Source organism: Dipodomys merriami, unplaced genomic scaffold, assembly GCF_024711535.1.
Source record: "Dipodomys merriami isolate MVZ:Mamm:240054 unplaced genomic scaffold, mDipMer1.0.p SCAF_143, whole genome shotgun sequence".
Classification (NCBI taxonomy): domain Eukaryota; kingdom Metazoa; phylum Chordata; class Mammalia; order Rodentia; family Heteromyidae; genus Dipodomys; species Dipodomys merriami.
The window spans coordinates 3,075,564-3,095,032 of NW_027202749.1; the positions used below are offsets into that span (position 1 = coordinate 3,075,564).

General features: G+C 44.0%; 1 protein-coding gene across 4 annotated transcripts in view; it reads right to left on the bottom strand.

The window, feature by feature from the left end:
• Kiaa0232 (KIAA0232 ortholog) overlaps window positions 1-19,469 on the bottom strand; it is a 63,346-nt gene that overhangs the window by 38,324 nt on the left and 5,553 nt on the right. For all 4 annotated transcript variants that reach the window (XM_070021797.1, XM_070021795.1, XM_070021794.1 and 1 more), the window contains exon 2: window positions 9,160-9,660. In XM_070021797.1, coding sequence (XP_069877898.1) covers window positions 9,160-9,390 — 231 coding nt within the window. In that variant the 5' untranslated portion in view covers window positions 9,391-9,660. The remainder of the gene's footprint in view (window positions 1-9,159; window positions 9,661-19,469) is intronic.

The following is a 19,469-nucleotide window of genomic DNA, read 5'->3' on the forward strand; positions in this document are numbered from 1 at the left end:
GTTAATCAAAGATAAAGAGTCTCTCCTACCTGGGGTGGCTTTGAACCTCAGTCTCCAGGAGTTACTAGGATTACAAACTGTGAGTGCATGGCATCTGGCCTGAGAGATAGCTATTGTAATGCACATTTACTTTCAATTCTACATAGAATTGCTGGGTCAATCAATCTTGAAGAACTGCCTATCTCCAGGGCAGCTGCTTTTCTAATCACACCAGCAATCTACTGGGGTGTGGAGGAGCCCCAACTTTCCATACCCTTGCCAACCTATGTAAGTGTGTTTTTTATTTTAGGTATCCTTGCAGGTATGAAGTGGTATCTCGCTGTGGTTTTAGATTCCCTAAGGATAAATCCTAACTGCAATTTGCATATCACCTTCAGACAAATAGTTACTTAAACTCTTTGCTTCATTTAATAGTTTTTTCTTTTGAGTGGGAGATAGTACCTGGACCTGAACTCAAGGTTCTCCCTTGACTTGTTCACAGCTGGCAATCTACTACTTAAGCAATACTCCAGGACTTTTCTGCCTGGGCTGGCCCTGGATTAAGACCCTTCGGGTCTCAACTTCTAAAGTAGCTGGGATTACAGCATGAGCCACAGGAGAGCACTTGACTCTGACCTCATTTCTATCTCTCCCCTTCTTGCCATGAAGTATGTAGCTTTCCTTTGCTATACTCTTCTGCCATGAAGTTTTCCTCCCCCACCAAAGCCTACAGGCAATGGAGACAGCTTACCATAAACTGACTGAACCTATGAAACTGTGCCAAAATAACGTCTTTCTCCTTTCTTATGTTGTAAATATATGTATTTACAAATGTATATATTTATATATATGTTTGTTATATTTCAGCGGCAGAAAGCTAATGCACACCTGCTGTCTTTTTATTTCTTCCATCTGTACTGAATGTCAATTGATGATCACGATAAAATAGCAGATACATACCAAATATTACTCAAAAACACTGAGTCAAATGAAATGTTTTTTCTGAGCTCTCCCTGGACTGGAGACCTGGCTTAGGAGCTCCTGCCTACTGATGAAGCTCCTCACTAATGAAGGGCCCTAAGTTCAGACCTCAGTACTAACGAAAACAAAGACAAAAAAAATTAAAACTCTAACCTTAAAGATGAATCACAATTATGAAGAACTTCCCAATGTATTATTTATTGCCAAGTACTTTTCTATTATGATGGCATTTATTACCAAGTAGTATGTATTACCAATTACTTTTCTAGACTTCACTGTGGGGTAACGTAAGGCTAGAGTTTTGAGTGACTCCCTCATGCTGTCTTCTATCAAAAAGGGAGACTGGGAACTGGAGGAAGGCAAGAACACAGCATTCTAATACACAGCTGGTGTCACTGACGTATGCAGTGAGCTGCTGAGCACCCCCCTGCCTCCCACAACTTCCTGGGAGCAGCCTCCTAAGAACATAAACTGACATGTCAGAATGGGACCAGTGCCATCTCATCTTGAAGCTCCGTGTGGCTAAACACAAACTAGTTGTCTCATCTCTTTGGCCACAAGGATCCACTCAGAGAGAGGCATGAGGCCAACCAAAAAGGCACCCTGCACAGTGCTGCTGGGCATGTAGAAAACACTTCTTTTAGAGAGTATAAAAGAATATGACGCCAAAACTATATCTGCTGTCACTATCCTGGCCCTACAAGGAGCTAGTTTATGCCAGAAAAGAAAATAATGAGCAAATAAGTGAGTTCTTCCCAAATGCCAATAAGCAGAGGTAATTATTATTAATAAGTAGCATATATTTAGACCTTTTTTCAAGTGTAGACGATAGCCCAACACAACAGTATAACCAGTATAAATGTACAGCTTCATGAAAAATAGTATTTGTTAGGTTAAACTCAGACCTAGACCATTATACCTGTCAAAAGTTATTTTTGTTACCCTTATACTTAATTGAGTACAATGTTTTAGATCAGAGATAATAGTCCTCAAATCTGGAAGGCAATTACGTTCTACAACACTTTTATAAAAGCAACATCATAATTTAAAAATCTGAGTAAGATCTGCTTTTATTGTTGTATTCTTTCTGGAAAACCAGCCTCCTGTTTGCCCTTAGTGGTGTAAACTTCATAAGCATGTGACTTGGCAGAATGGGGATTCTATCTTCAAGAGAATGAGAGATCAGGGGGCTGGTAAGGCAGCTCAGTGGTAGAACGCTTGCCTTGCATGCATGAGGCCCTGGGTTCAATTCCTCAGCACCACATAAGCAAAAAGAAAAAAAGCCAGGGCTGGGAAGATGGCTCAGTGGTAGAGTGCTTGCCTTGCATGCCTGAGGCCCTGGGTTCGATTCCTCAGCACCACATAAGCAAAAAAGAAAAAAAGCCGGAGGTGGCGCTGTGGCTCAAGTGGTAGAGCGCTAGCCTTGAGCTGAAGAGCTGAGGGACAGCGCCCAGGCCCAGAGTTCAGGCCCCACTACCGGACCCAAAAAAAAAAAAAAAAGAAAAGAAAAAAAGCCAGAAGTGGCGCTGTGGCTCAAGTGGTAGAGTGCTAGCCGTGAGCTGAAGAGCTGAGGGACAGCAACTAGGCCCAGAGTTCAGGCCCCACGACCGGACCCAAAAAAAAAAAAGGAGAATGAGAGATCTGCCCTCCCATCCCAGAACTCTGCAATGAACAGACCACAGAGGTTGTGATGCCATGTGACTTTTGAGGCTGTGTGTGTGTGTGTCAGAGAGAGAGAGCTGGGGGAAGATGTCTTGGGGCTTGAACTCTAGGCCTGGGCAAAGTCCCTGAACTCTTCAGCTCAAGGCTGGCACTTGAGCCACAGTGCGACTTCTGGTTTTCTGGTGGTTTATTGGAGATAAGAGCCTCACAGAATTTTCTGCCTGAGCTGCCTTTGCACCATAATTCTCAGATCTCAGCATCCTGAGGAGCTAGGATCACAGGTGTGAGCCACCAGCGCCCAGCTTGAGACTGTCTAACAGAGCCTCTCTTGGCTTGCCTGCTCAGAGGGAAGCCATTAATAGCGGCAGTCCAGCTCTAGTCCAAATGAAGAGATCTGCTTCATGACCCCACTGAACCTAGCTCTCTAGTTTTCCTACCAAGGTATCAAACATGCTAGTGAAGCTACCTTGGGGCTCCAGGCCAGTGCACCTCCCAGGTGGTTACCAGTGAGTGACCTCACATAAAATCAGGAAGAGGGGCTGGGAAAGTGGCTCGCTGGGAAAGTGGCTCAGTGGTAGAGTGCTTGCCTTGTATGCATGAGGCCCTGGGTTCAATTCCTCAGCACCACATAAGCAGAAAAAGCCAGGAGTGATACTGTGGCTCAAGTGGTAGAGCACTAGCCCGAAGAGCTGAGGGACAACGCCCAGGCGCAGAGTTCAGGCCCCACAACCAATTTAAAAAAAAAAAAAAAAAAATTAGGAAGAGGTTAAAAAAAAATCAATTGGGGCTGGGATGCAGTTCAGTGGCAAAGCGCTTGCCTAGCAAGTGCAACATCCTGGGTTGGATCCCCAGTACCAAAAAAGACAAAAAAAAAAAAAATTATTAGCCAAATGCTTTACTACTTGAGCCTTTTGCTTTGTTCATTTTTTGGTGGTACCGGGGAGTGGCCTAGGGCCTTGAGCCAAGAAGGCACATTTGTTGGGAAGGAGCTCTACCACTTGAGCCACATCTCTTGCCACTTTTCCCATTTGTTATTTCAAGGTAGGGTCTCTCACTTTATGCCTGGGCTGATCTTCTTACTCTTCCTGTTCACTAGGGATGACAGGTACCTTGAATTGCACCCAGCCAATGTGCTTCACTTTACTATAAGACATGTGTCACCTCACACAACCACTGGTTGAGGCAGGGTTTCACAAACTTCTATGTTTGGGCTAAGTCTCCAAGCTTATCTCCAGATCTCTGCCTTCCAAATAGTCTGAGTACAGGCTGGAGTCACTGTGCCCAGCCGCTTTAGCAGACAGGTTCTTCTGACTTTGCCTGAGGAGAGCCTGAGACTACAATCCTACCTTCTTCACATAGGTGCACCCAGGCTCACGGGTGTAAACCATCAAATCCAGCTGGTATTCTTCTGAGACAGTCTCACTAACTTTCTTGTCTCAGCTGGCCCCTACTATACATTTTGTTGAACAAATCTAGATTCATTTTATCTACACATATTATCAGAGATTTTAATTTAGCCTCCTAAAATTTATTATTTTAAACCAGGCCATCCTGTCACAAATAGAAAGTGCTACCAGAATGTTAGTCCAGTGTAATAAAACATCTTTTCAAGAGATACACTGTTATCAAAAGTACTAATTATATACAGAAATGTCCTAGTGAACACACTTGCTGAACAAAATATGTGGCAAGGCTGAATATTTCAGATTGAGATTGTTCTGGAAAATTTTGGGGGATACTCTATTAGCAGCTTATAACTGCATCCAATTACTTTTAAAGGATAGTTAATAGAAGAAACTCTATAAAGGATATATGGCAAGGTTTCTTTTTCCTTTTTTTTGTCAGTCATGGGGCTTGAACTCTGGGCCTGGGTGCTGTCCCTCAGCTCTTCAGCCCAAGCTCTTCAGCCACTTCAGGTTTTCTGAGTGGTTTATTGGAGATAAGAGTCTGGCAGCCTCTCCTGAGTTGGCTTTGAATCGTGATACTCAGATCTCAGCCTCCTGAGTAGCTAGGAGTACAGGCGTATGCCACTGGCGCCCGGCTACATGGCAAGGTTTCTATGGATGCTGTTTACTTAGCATTCACTCTGTGCCAGGCACTGTCCTTCCTATATTATTAGTGCCTAGAATGATTCCTCGCATCTATGACAGCTTAACAAATACAAGTCAAAGGGGGCTGGGAAGGTGGCTCAGTGGTAGAGTGCTTGCCTTGCATGCATGAGGCCCTGGGTTCAATTCCTCAGCACCACATAAACAGAAAAAGCCAGAAGTGGCGCTGTGGCTCAAGTGGTAGAGTGCTCGCCTTGAGCTGAAGAGCTGAGGGACAGTGCCCAGGCCCAGAGTTCAGGTGCACAACCGGCAAAAAAAAAAAAAATACAAGTCAAAGAATAAATCTCCTTTAATCCTCAATAATGTCATCAGACTTGCAGAAGACATGAAGCTTAGAAATGAAGAGAAAGGCAGAGGTTCTGATTCACCCAAGCTAGAAGGTGAAACACACTAGGTGCTGATGGGCTCACCTTTATGATCTAGCTAACAGGGAGGGCAGATTGAGAGGATCACAATTTAAGGCTAGCCCAAGCAAAAAGTCCAAAAGACCTCACCTCAACAAAAAAAAAAAAAACGGTTGGGCAAGGTGGCATGTGCCCGTTTTCCCAGCTATAGAAGAAAAAGGAAATAGGAAGATCATGATGGCATTACCACTGAGTACAAAACCTCAGAGACAGCTCCCAAGCCCTGAGTTCAAGCCCCAGGGCCAGCCTACGTGCATGCATACACACATATACAGATAGATACGCAGACGCAGACGCAGACGCAGACGCAGACGCAGACGCAGACGCAGACGCACACACACACACACACACACACACACACACACACACACACACACACACACACACACACACACACACACACACACACACACACACACACACACACACACACACACACACACACACACACACACACCAGCAGAAAAAGACTAGAGGTATGGTCCAAGTAGTAAAGTACCTGCCTAGCAAGTACAAATCCCAGTTCAAGCCCCACTACTGCCAAAAAAAAAAAAAAATAGGTAGAATAAGAACTCAGAGGGCTAGGAAGTTGGCTCGGTGGTACAGCGCTTGCCTTGCATGCCTGAGGCCATGGGTTCGATTCCTCAGCACCACATAAGCAAAAAGAAAAAAGCCGGAAGTGGCGCTGTGGCTCAAGTGGTAGAGCGCTAGCCTTGAGCTGAAGAGCTGAGGGACAGCACCCAGGTCCAGAGTTCAGGCCCCACGACTGGACCCAAAAAAAAAAAAAAAAAAAAAGAACCCAGATCTTCAGATTTTGCAGCCTATAATTAACCTCATGATAGTGACAATAAAGGAGAAGGCGGGCTCAAAGCAAGAACTGGAAGCTATATATCTGACAGTACTTGGGACAAACCCCAGATACTATCACACACACACACACACACACACACACCTCAGATACTATCACACACACCCCAGATACTATCACACACACACCCCCCCCGATACTAACACACACACACACACACACACACACCCCAGATACTAACACACACACACACCCCAGATACTAACACACACACACACCCCAGATACTATCACACACACACCCCAGATACTAACACACACACACACACCCCAGATACTAACACACACACACACCCCAGATACTAACACACATACCCCAGATACTAACACACACACACACCCCAGATACTATCACACACACACACCCCAGATACTAACACACACACACACACCCCAGATACTATCACACACACACCCCCCAGATACTAACACACACACACACACACACCCCAGATACTAACACACACACACACCCCAGATACTAACACACACACACACACCCCCCAGATACTAACACACACACACACACACACCCCAGATACTAACACACACACACACCCCAGATACTAACATACACACACACCCCAGATACTAACACACACCCTTCAGTTACTATCACACACACACACACAGATACTCACACACCACACACACACACACACCCCATATACTAACACACACACACACACCCCAGATACTAACACACACACACACCCCAGATACTAACACACACACACACCCCAGATACTATCACACACACACACACCAGCTACTAACACACACACACACACACACACACACACACACACACACACCCTTCAGTTAGGGACAATACAATGCATACTATTTTTCATCCCTTGTCCCTCCTATGCCTCCATGATGCACATGCTACAGCACATCTATTCCAGAGTGCTTCTATCTTCCCTAGTCAATGTGAATCCTAGCATGAACACACTCTCCCATTAGGAGCAAAAGCCAATCTGGGGAGGATTTGAGGACTAGAAAAGGTTCTAGGGGCATTCCTAGCTTCTTCCCAGCTCTGAAATGCTGACTATAAAATATTGAACTGGGTTAGGGGCAAAGCTCAAGTAGTAGAGCATTTGTCTAGCAAGTGAGGCCCTATAGTCAATTGCCAGTACTGGAGGAAGGCAAAAAAGATGAAGTTAATTAGGGATACTAGCCAAATAAAGGAATGAAGAAAAAAGTACAATTTAAATGTACATATCAATGCTCATCTAACAGAAAGCACTAGTTTCTGTAGACCTAAAGGTATACTGAAATAAAGCAGATGTTCCTCAACTTACAGTAAGGTTATATTCTTATAAACCCAGGAGGCCTAGCATGCACACTGACTTGCATATTACCTCCCCCCTGCAAAAAAAACTGGCATCTAGGCCCATGTCAAAAGGTGGTCCTGTCAAGAGGAAAAGGAAGCAGCAGGGCTGGAGCAGACTTTCAGGACCGAAGAGAAAAAGCTAGAGACCCAGGGGCACCAGGAGAAAGGCTAGGAAACAGGCTGATCTCCCAGAGATCCCCTCAGACAAGAGGAATTCTAAGGTGGAGTGTAGCACAAGAGGGGCTTCTAGACTGCCAGGAACACTTCACTTCTGTATATGGGTGTATTTACATGGATATGACCTCTGTGAAAATTTACCGAGTCCTATATTTTTCTTTTTCTTTTTTTTTTTTGTTGGTCGTGAGGCTTGAACTCTGGGCCTGGGTGCTGTGCCTCAGCTCTTCAGCTCAAGGCAAGTGCTCTACCGCTTGAGCCACAGCGCCACTTCCAGTTTTCTAGTAGTTTATTGGAGATAAAAGAGTGTCATGGCCTTTCCTGCCCGGGCTGGCTTTGAACCCTAATCCTCAGATCTCAGCCTCCTAAGTAGCTAGGATTACAGGCGTGAGCCACCAGCACCAGGGGATTTCTTCTTCTTTCTTCTTCTTTTTTCTTTTTCCTCCTCCTCCTCCTCCTCCCTCCTCCTCTTCCTCCTCCTCCTCCTCCTCTTCCTCCTCCTCCTCCTCCTCCTCCTCCTCTTCCTCCTCCTCCTCCTTTTTTTAACCAGCCCTGAGGCTTGAACTCGGGGCCAGGGCACTGTCCCTGGGCTGCTTTTGCTCAAGACTAGCGCTTTACTACTTTCAGCCACAGCACTACTTCCAATTTTTTCTGTTTATGTGGTACTAAGGAATCAAACCCCAGGCTTCATGCATGTTAGGCAAGCACTCTACCACTAAGCCACACTCCCAGCCCAAGAGGACTCTTTCGTGATGTTCAGCACACTGATCATTCCAGATTTCTTTTCTTTTTTTTTTTTTTTTTTGGGGGGGGGGAGGAAACTATCATTCTCCTCAAGTTCTGGTCCCTAGGGCTCATATTCTTGTATCCCTAACCCTCCAGACCTCATTACAGTGACCCGAACAAGAACAGAATGGCTTTTAATGTCGATCCTCAGATCTCAGCCTCCTGAGTAACTAAGATGACAGGCGTGAGCCACTGGGGCCTGGCTCCAGTAGCTCTTCTTAAAGAGAACAAAACTAAGGTTGAGGGTTTTCTCAAAAACTAAGATTTGACTTGTCAATTTAAACTCAGCACCTATCAAACACCAAAAGGAGACTTACAATGTGATACACCATGATTTCCAGTAAAGCTGCTGTGTCATATACACTGTAATTAACAATAAGTTTAATATTCTTGCTGATAAAATATAGTATTCACCTTTGGAGTAGTCGAAGCGTAATTGCCTAGGCTATGCAAGACCCTGGCTTCAATCCCTAGTACCACAAGAAAACAAAACAAAAACCAAAAAGACCCATGGTTAATTTAAGTATGTACTTGAATTGAAAGAGTATCTTGCATAGTAGAAACCTATTCTCTAGGGCATTACTACTCAAAAGTGACTGGTCATAAACCACTGTGGATGTTAATAGGTTATTTAGCAGTCCATAATAAAAGAAAGTAGCACTAAGATCTAAAGTCTGTTGAGAAAAGGCCTAATGTGCTCAGTGACATAGCTAATTTACCTTCCAATGCAATCTTAGTGTCCTGTAACTCAAAGGTTAAAAGTTTGCAGACTCACACTGATAAGCACAATCTGGAATATCAAAATGCACATACAGACACAAGCACAGGTTTTTTTCATGAAATACATGAGACATGTAAATACCTGTTCCTGCAGGTCGTAGTCATAACTGTCATGCAGCAGAAGACTGAGGACGTATCGAGTATAAATCATGGCATCAATGCCACATTTCTCCAGCTCTTGTCCCAGCCAGGTCTGCACTGGGCCCAAAGCATGAAGCAGAGACATGTCAGAAACAGACACTGGGCCTGGATAAGAACCTGAGGAGCTTTCAGATGGCAAACCGTCCACCACAAGTGCACACACAGGGTGCATGAATTTAGGTTGCTGACATCCTTAAAACGCAAAGCATTTTCTGCAGTTGGTACTCAGTTGATCTCTGGAGGGGATTTTCACTCCAGCAGAAAGGAGAGGTGCTTGACATCTAGGACAAACATGTGCATTTGTGCTGTAGTCAGCTCTCTAAATGAGACTTTCCCTTTTCAGGCATGACTAATTAATAAGTATCTTGCCAGCAACAGACATGTAGCTGAAATTTTCTACTTTTGTTTCACATTGAGGCCAAATGTAAATCTCCGGCAGAACCTACAAAAATGAGAGAAGAGAGAAAAATATATAGTTATAAATTCAATTTAAATTTTTAAAACTTCCTCTTCATGAAGGCATTATAGGTATATTAGAAAGTTTCCCCCAACCTCTGGAATCTCTGACTTTAAAAAATTTAATTTTTTCCAGGCGCTGGTGGCTCACGCCTGTCATCCTAGCTACTCAGGAGGCTGAGATCTGAGGATCACGGTTCAAAGCCAGCCCAGGCAGGAAAGTCCATGAGACTCTTATCTCCAATAAACCGCTAGAAAACCGAAGTGGCACTGTGGCTCAAGTGGTCGAGTGCTTGCCTTGAGCTGAAGAGCTGAGGCACAGCACCCAGGCCCAGAGTTCAAGCCCCACGACCGACAAAAAAAAAAATTGTTATTATGAAGGTGATGTACAGAGGGGTTACAGTTACTTAAGTCAGGTAATGAGTACATTTCTTTTTGGACAGTATCACCCCTTCCCTGGCTCTCTCCTAGCTTTTCCCTCCTGCCCCACCCACAAGTTATATAGTTCATTTTCAAGATAGTGTCCAGTAAGTACCACTGCAGCATTTGTTCACCATTTGTCCCTCCATTTCTGTGCCTCACCTTACCCTCCTAAAATCTTTGACATTTTAAACTACATGACACAGTAAACTTTAAAAGCTTAATATCATTTAAAATTAAAATTGAAAGGTTGATTTCTGCTTATGCTCATATTTATTTTGCTATCACAAGATAGCAAATAAATAACTTAGTAGAATTTGTTTATCTGCAACGAAGAATTCACTAACAAATTACCAGTTCATATTGAATATAATAGAAATAAGCTACTGAAGAGCCATTTCATTGGAACACTGCTTTAAAAATTAGTTCCTTAAACTTAAGTTTTATACAGGTAATCAAAATTTTTAAGCCACAGGCTCACACCTGTAATCTTAGACACTCAGGAGGCTGAGATCTGATGATTACTGTTCAAAGGCAGCTAGAGAGCTCATAAATTCAACAGACTCTTAGCTTCAATTAACCAGCAAAAAGCAGGAATGAGAGGCATAGCTGAAGTGGTAGAGCACCATCAGCCTTGTGTTATCACTCTACATTTTTACTCAAGGCTCTTGAGTTCAAGCCCAAGTAATAGCACAAAAAATTTGTTTTTTTTTTTTTTTGGGGGGGTCTGGTTGTGGGACCTGAACTCTGGGCCTGGGCACTGTCCCTCAGCTCTTCAGCTCAAGGCTAGCACTCTACCACTTGAGCCACAGTGCCACTTCTGGCTTTTTTGTTTTTTTCTGCTTATGTGGTACTGAGGAATCAAACCCAGGGCCTCAAGCATGCAAGGCAAGAGCTCTACCACTGAGCCACCTTCCAAGCCCCCCCAAAAAATTGTTTTAAACAAACAACAACAAAATAAATACCAAAGCTGAAGGGATGGCTCAGATGGCTATATCACCTAGCAAGTATAAAGTCCTGAGCTCAAACCCCACTACCAAAAAATAAAGGTGAAACACAGATTTGTTTTATACCCATGCTAAACTATACTGTTATCTCCACCGCATCTTTCTTGTTCCTCTAGACTGAATCTCTCATTACTTGTAACAAATGACCACCAATGCATTTTATAGTTTTCACAACGTGCTATTCAAGTATGAGTGTTATTTTAAACTATCAAAAATTGTTCATCACAGTGTCAAACTAGAGGAGGGTACCCTTAGGGGAGGGATCCAAAGTTGTTTACTCCTTTGAACATTTAAAATACCACTTATTGACACAAATTCTAGGAAATGGAAATAAGGAGTTTTTGGTCGTTGTGGGTAGTGGTCTTTTGTTGTTGCTGTTGTTTTGTTTTGTTTTTTAGGGGAGGTAAAGGGGGACACAGAAAGGGAGGAAGGCTGAACAAATGCAGTCGTGGTATTCAATATACTCTATGTGGGAAATGAACTACAGGAGGGAGAAACTGGGGGAAAGTAAAGGCAGGAGTAGCATGGTCCAAAAAGAAGTATACTCATTACCTCACTTATGAAATGATAACTCCTCTGTACAACACCTTAATAACATTAAAATTCTATTTTAAAAAATTGTTTATGAGGCTGGGAAGGTGGCTCAGTAGTACAGTGCTTGCCTTGCATGCATGAGGCCCTGGGTTTGATTCCTCAGCACCAAACAGAATAAAGCCGGAAGTTGCACTGTGGCTCAAGTGGTACAGCACTAGCCTTGAGCTGAAGAGCTGAGGGACAGCGCCCAGGCCCAGAATTCAGTCCCCATGACCAACAAAAAAAATTTTTTTGTATTTGCCAGGCGCTGATGGCTCACACTTGTAATCCTAGCTACTCAGGAGGCTGAGATCTGAGGATCACAATTCAAAGCCAACCTAGGCAGGAAAGTCCATGAGACTTTTCTCTCCAGTTAACCACCAGGAAACCGGAAGTGTCGCTGTGGCTAAAGTGCTCAAGCACTCACCTTGAGCTGAAGAGCTCAGGGACAGCACCCAGGCCCAGAGTTTAACCAAAAATTTGTTAAAAATATATTTATATCTAATCTCACAAGTTCATTTACTTGAAAGAACAGCCCCTTGAGTCAGGCTTTAAATGTTGATGTATTGGCAAGGCTAACCTCAAACTCATGATCCTTCTGCCTCAGCCTTCCAAATGCTGGGATTACAAGTTGTGTCATCAAGCCAGGCTAAATAAAGGGGCTTCTCAATCCGTCCAATTGTTTGTTTTACAGTGAAGATGGCTGCAGGGCAATCTGTGTCCATTTAAGCTACAGATAGACTCAATGAAGCTTGCTTGGCACACACTAGGCTTTTTCTGTAGTGTAGTGTAAATTTCCAGCTATTTTAAGAACTTAGCTGTTAAAAACAGTAGCAGTGAATGGTGGTGAATGAATGGAGCTGTGTGAAGGCTCTAGGACAATATTGCTCTGTGCCTGGCAGTGAATGTGTTGGAACAATGGGAGAACAATCCCCAAGAGTTGCTCAATCAATCCACAGCATCCCAGGAAACTCTGGACTAAATTTAAGTTTAAATATACACTAGCAGGATCCAGGAGTCGCGCTCCAGAGGTCTGAGACTCATGATCTGATTTGGGACAAGAGCAATTTTTTTTTTTTTTTGGTAGACTGTGGGTCCAGGCCTGGGTGTGGTCCCCGGGCTTTTGTGCTCAAGACTAGAGCTCTATCACTTTAAGCCTCAGCTCCACTTTTGTTTTCAGGTGGTTAGAGATAAAGATCTCAAGTACTTTCCTGGCCAAGTTAGCTTCAAACTGTGATTTTCAGACCTCCAACTTTTTTTTGGGGGGGGAGGGGGGGTGGTCAGTCGTGGGGCTTGAACTCTGGGCCTGGGCACTGTCCCTCAGCTCTTCAGCTCAAGCCAAGTGCTCTACCACTTGAGCCACAAAGCCACTTCCGGTTTCCTGGTGGTTAATTGGAGATAAAAGTCTCATGGACTTTCTTGCCTAGGTTGGCTTTGAATTGTGATCCTCAGATTACAACCTCCTGAGTAGCTAGGATTACAGGCATGAGCCACCAGCACCTAGCCAAAAACAGTTTTTTTTAAATGAAGGCATTTAATTCTTCAACTGTCTAGTCTACATGTTCTTAACATGACATAACTTTCCCTAAGCGGTCTGTGCTCTGAGGAAGAGAGACAACAGATCCAAAACTTACAATTACCAGGCAATACTTTTTAAACAAATAGATAAGACATAATGTCATGAGTTTCAAATATGTAATGTAGTAAAAAGGGTCATTTTGTGTTGATTCATTAATCTGACAAAATCTCACCCCTTTTATGACAGTGTTCTGGGAAATTCAGTGCTGTTCTTGTGGTACAGCATGAAAATAACTAGTGTTTCTAGGTGTTTACTAGTGGTGGCCTGGCGACGTTTGCTATACGCCATGAAAGTACACTCTATGTATGGTTCAATTTCTCACAATCTATGTTTAAATACAGCAGCCATGGGGTCTGCTTAATTTAACTATTAAGGTGCTTCCCTTCTTTTACATTTTGGTGTAATTACAACACTTTAAAAGCAGGGCTGTTTCTGATATTCTGCTGGTTGGGGACTTCTTTCTGAACTTGCCTGAATTGTAGCATAGCCAATCCTACCAGGTGCCACATAAGAAACAGCTAGGAACCATGCTGCCGCAGCGTTTGTACAATGTGATGCCTGGAAATACCTCGGCTGCTGTTCAGCCAAGACACTCACTTGCTGAAGCAGTCTTCCCTGTTCAAACTTACCTTATATACATGTTTAAAGTATGGAAGCAGGGGCTGGGAAGGTGGCTCAGTGGTAGAGCGCTTGCCTTGCATGCCTGAGGCCCTGGGTTCGATTCCTCAGCACCACATAAGCAAAAAGAAAAAAGCTGGAAGTGGCGCTGTGGCTCAAGTGGTAGAGCGCTAGCCTTGAGCTGAAGAGCTGAGGGACAGCGCCCAGGCCCAGAGTTCAGGTCCTACGACCAGACCCAAAAATAAATAAAATAAAGTATGGATGCAAAACACATACAATTTCAGCTCCTAAATGGCTTTTAATTTTTAATTATTTCAACATGTTAAGTAACATACAGCTCCATTTTCACTTCGTTCCTTGCATCTAGCATTATCACTACACTTTGGTCTAGAGTCTCACTGTCCAATACAATAGCCACTAGTCACAGGTAGCTATTTAAATTCAAGTTAAAAACTGTCCCTCAGCCAGGCACCAGTGGCTCACTCTGTAATCCTAGCTACTCAGAAGGCTAAAATGTGGAAGACAGATTTGAAGCTAGTCCAGGCAGAAAAGTCTGTGAAATTCCATCTCCAATTAACTGGCAAGATGCCAGCGTGGAGGCACACTCAAGGCTCTAGTGAGAGTGTGAAGGTAAGCCAGAGTTCAAGCCCTGGGACTGAAGAAATCTGTACTAGCACAAAAGAAATCATTCCTCAGTCATACCAGCCATGCTTCAAGTGCTCAAAACCTACATGCATAATGATGTGAATCCATGACGGCTACATCACACACAGAAGTTGTGACTCCAGCAAATGACTGTGTTGAGCTCCACAAAGACTCCTTCAAATCTCTCTTCAGAGCACATATACCCCTCATATGCTGCCTGCATTCTATACTCAGTATGATTCCTTATACCCAGGAGCTGGCATGCTGAACGCCAGGCCATCTGATAATACATGCCCAAGTAGAACTGTTTGAAGGAATTGGAAAGCATGTTCCTTTATGCTGGGTAGCCAAAAATCAAATTTCATTACAGGTCAATACAATCATAGACGGTTCGATCACAAGGTCAGACAAATGAAGCTTACTGGCAGGGTAAAACAAGAATGAAAATAACCAGGAGCTGACGGGGGGACAAAAGCAAGGCACAGTATGCTGCACAAACTACCCCCAGATAGTAATAAACACAAAGGCTGTATGTCTGCCGGCCATCCTAGATTGACAGGAATGCCCAGGGTAATTGTTCAAAATGATTATTCTGGTACCCAAGTGGACAAAAAGACCACCATGTGAACTCTGGTACTAGGCCAAAGGCCAAAGAAAACAAGTTCTGTACCAGAGTACACAGTGATGCTTAGAATGATTTCTTCTGGAAATGAGGGTCTCACAGCTCATTAGTTAGAATGAGTGTCCAAGCCCCACTGCATCAGGAACAGGTGTGTGAGCCATAGCCACCACTGCACAGGGGAAGAATTTGGGCCCTTAATAGGAACCACTTAACTTCTTTGTAACTTTGTTGAAACCAGTATCTGGTAGAGTTAGACAAAATTTGGGGTTTTCTGGCCAGTCCTGAGGTTTGAACTCAAGACCTGGGCACTGTCCCTGAGCTTCTTTTGTTCAAGGCTAGCACTCTAACACTTGAGCCACAGTGCCATTTCTGGCTTTTTCTGGGTATGTAGTACTGAGGAATCAAACCAAGGGCTTCATGCATGCTAGGCAAGCACTCTACCACTAAGCCATATTCCCAGCCCTACATAAACTATCAAGAGGCACAGACAGCCAAGCACCAATGACTCACATCTGTACTCGTAATTACTCAGGAGGCTGAGATCTAAGGACCATAGTTCAAAGCCAGCATGGGCAGGAAGTTCCATGAGACTCTTATCTCTAATTAATCACCAGAAAACTGGAAATGGAGCTATGGCTAAAAATAACAGGGCACTACCGCTGAGCAAAAAAGCTCAGGAACAGAACCCAGGCCCTGAGTTCAAGCCCCATGACCAACTGAAAAAAAAAAAGAGAGAGAGGCACATAAGATTAAAACAAGGCCTGGGAAGGTGGCTCAGTGGTAGAGTGCTTGCTCTGCATGCATGAGGCCCTGGGTTCAATTTCTCAGCACCACATAAGCAGAAAAAACCAGAAGTGGTGCTGTGGCTCAAGTGGTAGAGCTCTAGCCTTGAGTTGAAGAGCTCGGGGACAGCGCTCAGGCCCAGAGTCCAGGCCCCACCACCAAAAAAAAAAAAAGATTAAAACAATATATCCATGAAAGATTACCCTTCAGAAACAATGAGCACAGATGAAACATGGCTGCTGAACTGACAACTATCCATTCCCCATCTGTCCCCTTAATCACTTAAGGTCATTGCACTGTGGCTTCACACGGGGCTGTTACTGTCCTCAGCATGCTTTGCTTCATGACTGCCATTCAGACAACTGCCTGTTGGTGTGGGCTCCTTCACAAATGAGGCTACATGGTTCTCAGGCCAAACTGTGACATATTTCATGCCCTATTTAACATAATGCTTACACCTTAGTAGGTGAGCCAAACTGTGTTGAACTACTTCCTAAATCCAAACAAAGGAAAATAAATTCTGGAAAGAGAGTAAGCATGTAGATGGAAATGCCAACTTTCAAGTTTAGAGGCCACAAGAAGAGGGCAAAGTGAGTTTCTCCCTACCCTAGAAATACTTGGGTGAAGAGATCAGGCTGGTGGCTCCCGCCTGTAATCCTCACTACTGAGGAGGCTGAGATCTGAGGATCACAGTTCAAAGCCAGCCCGAGCAGGAAAGTCTGAGAGACTCTTATCTCCAATTAACCACTAGAAAACCAGAAGTGGTACTGTGGCTCAAGCAGTAGAGTGCGCGCCTTGAGCTGAAGAGCGCAGGGATAGAGCCCAGGCCCAGAGTTCAAGCCCCACGACCGACAAAAAAAAAAAAAGTGGGGGAGGGGTCACTCTAACCTAGGAATTCTCACCCATTCTTTTACCATCCCACGTCACATATGCAGCTTGCTCCCTGCCAGGCACTGTGTGTGGTACTGGAGATGTAAAGATGAGGACACTTAGGATTTTTCTATCAGTATGAACTGGTCTATATTAGTGAGCTATGATTTCATGCTTGCAAACCTACTTGTACTTCTTCCCATTGAAACCCTCTGTATTCCCTCTGGAAAGTAAGGTACTTCCACACTTATGCCGCAATTCTTGACTATATACACGTTGTGTGTGCACGCACATGCGCACACCCCAATTCCTGGAGCTTGAACTCAGGATCTGGGTGCTCAAACTTTTTTGCTCAAGGCTAGCACTCTACCACATAAGCCACAGCTCCATTTCTAGCTTTGTTGTTGGTTAACTGGAAATACATTTCCTAGATTTGTTTGCCCAGGCTGGTTTTGAACCATGATTCCCTTAGATCTCAGGACTCCTTAGTAGTTAGAATTACACGCATGCGCTACCAGCACTTGGCTTTGACTACATACTTTTGACTTGTCCTTCAGCAATTAATAAGATCTTTGTAGTAAGGAAGGACAAGTCAAAAGTATGTAGTCAAATCCTGGTACTGGAAGCTCATGCTTGCAATAGCTACCCAAAAGTCTCAAAACAATGTTCACTATTACGAAACTCTAAAAGCTTTTTCTGGAAAATGAAATTTAAATAAAAATGAATGAATGAATGAAAATTGTTAGAAACTAATAAAATAGCTAAATTGTGCAAATTCTAACACTTGATTAGGAGAAATTAAGGCTTATCTTCATTCTAAGAAATGCAAAGGGTTGGTGTTCTATCACTTGGGCCATGTCTCCAGTTTCTATTACTGCTATTTTGCAAGGTGCTTATTTATAACTCTTAAGTTAAATCTGCTTAAGGATGTTATGAATTTGTATATCGCTATAATGAAATACTGAGATTGGCTATTTATAAAGAACCGAGGTTTGCTTGCTCACAGTTCTGCGGACTTACAGTGAAGGCGGTGTAGCTCATTGATGAGGGCGGCAGCCGGCAGCACATCATGGCTGAGCATGTGTCGGAGCAAGCAGCCACATCTTGAATCAGGACACAGGCAGAGAGGAAGGAATCAAGCCTTGCAGCCTTTTTTTTTTTTTTGGTCAGTGTGGGATTTGAACTCAGGGTCTGGGCTCTGTCCCTGAGCTCTTCAGCTCAAGGCTAGCATAATACCAACCACCTTGAGCCACAACTCCACTTCTGGCTTTCTGGTGATTCATAAGAGTCTTGTGGACTTTCCTGCCCAGGCTGGCTTTGAACCACAATTTTCAGATCTCAGCCTCCTGAGTAGCTAGGATTACAGGCATGAGCCACTGGCATCTGGCTGACTTGCAGCATTTATAACTCTTAAGAGAACTACCCTAGTCCCTTCTCAAAAGCAGCATCCCATGGATCTCCTACTAGATTCCGCCTCCTTTTTTTTTTTTTTATTGTCGGACGTGGGGCTTGAACTCAGGGCACTGTCCCTGAGCTCTTCAGCTCAAGGCTACCCCTCTACCACTTGAGCCACAATGCTACTTCCAGTGTTCTGGTGGTTTTATTGGAGATAAAAGTCTCACAGAATTTCCTGCCCAGACTGGCTTTGAACCACAATCCTCAGATCTCAGCCTCTAGAGTAGCTAGGATTACAGGCATAAGCCATGTGCACCGGGCTTAGATTCTGCCTCTTAAAGGCTTCATTATCTACCAAGACCACCACCCTGAGGGCCAGATGCTTATTACAGGGACCCTTGGAGCACTCTTAAACAACATCCAAACTATAACATCTCCTCTTACAATGCAAAATGCATTTGTTCCATCCCCCATAATCACCAAGTGCCTGAACTATCTGTTTCATTAATGCTCAAAAGACAAATCTGAAATCTCCTAGGACTCAGGCAAACTGTTAGCTATGAGCCCCTGTAAGGAACAAAAATATAAGTTGCATAGTGCCAAGATAAAAGAGTGGGACAGGCATGGATAAACATTACCAGTCCAAAAAGGAGCAATGAAGAAGTAGTAAAATAGCCCAAAGCCACAGCCAAGCCCGGCAGCAGACTTGTAGAGCTGCGCACATCTGCAGGGCTGGCTCTGCACGCGGGCAGGCTGCACGGCAGTGTGGCTGCTTCTGTGGGAGTGTGGCAAGGGCATACTACTTTTTCAGGTCTCCATGGTGGTATGATTTACCAAAAATTGCTTTGTTTTTCCTTTTAATACAAGTGCCTGTGTAAAAGCTTACTTTAAAGCACACAGTCGTGTGTGTGCTCTGAATGTCGTAGAAATTCACCATTTTAGCCCTACTCCCTTCCTCCTGATTCTGAATTAGTTCAGTCAAACATTTAACAAGCTGATACTATGGAAAGGACTAATTGCACACTAGAGGGAACAAGATTCCCCTTTCTTCATGCAAGAATTAAAAATCCAGGAGCAGCTAGGCACCAGTGACTCACGCCTATAATCCTAGCTACTCTGAAGGCTGAGATCTGAGGATCGCAGTTCAAAGCTAGCCTAGGCAGGAAAGTCCATGAGACTCATCTCCAATTAACCACCAAAAATCTGGAAGTGGCGCTGTGGCCCAAGTGGTAGAGCACCAGCCTTGAGCTGAAGAGCTGAGGGACAGTGCCCAGGCCCAGAGT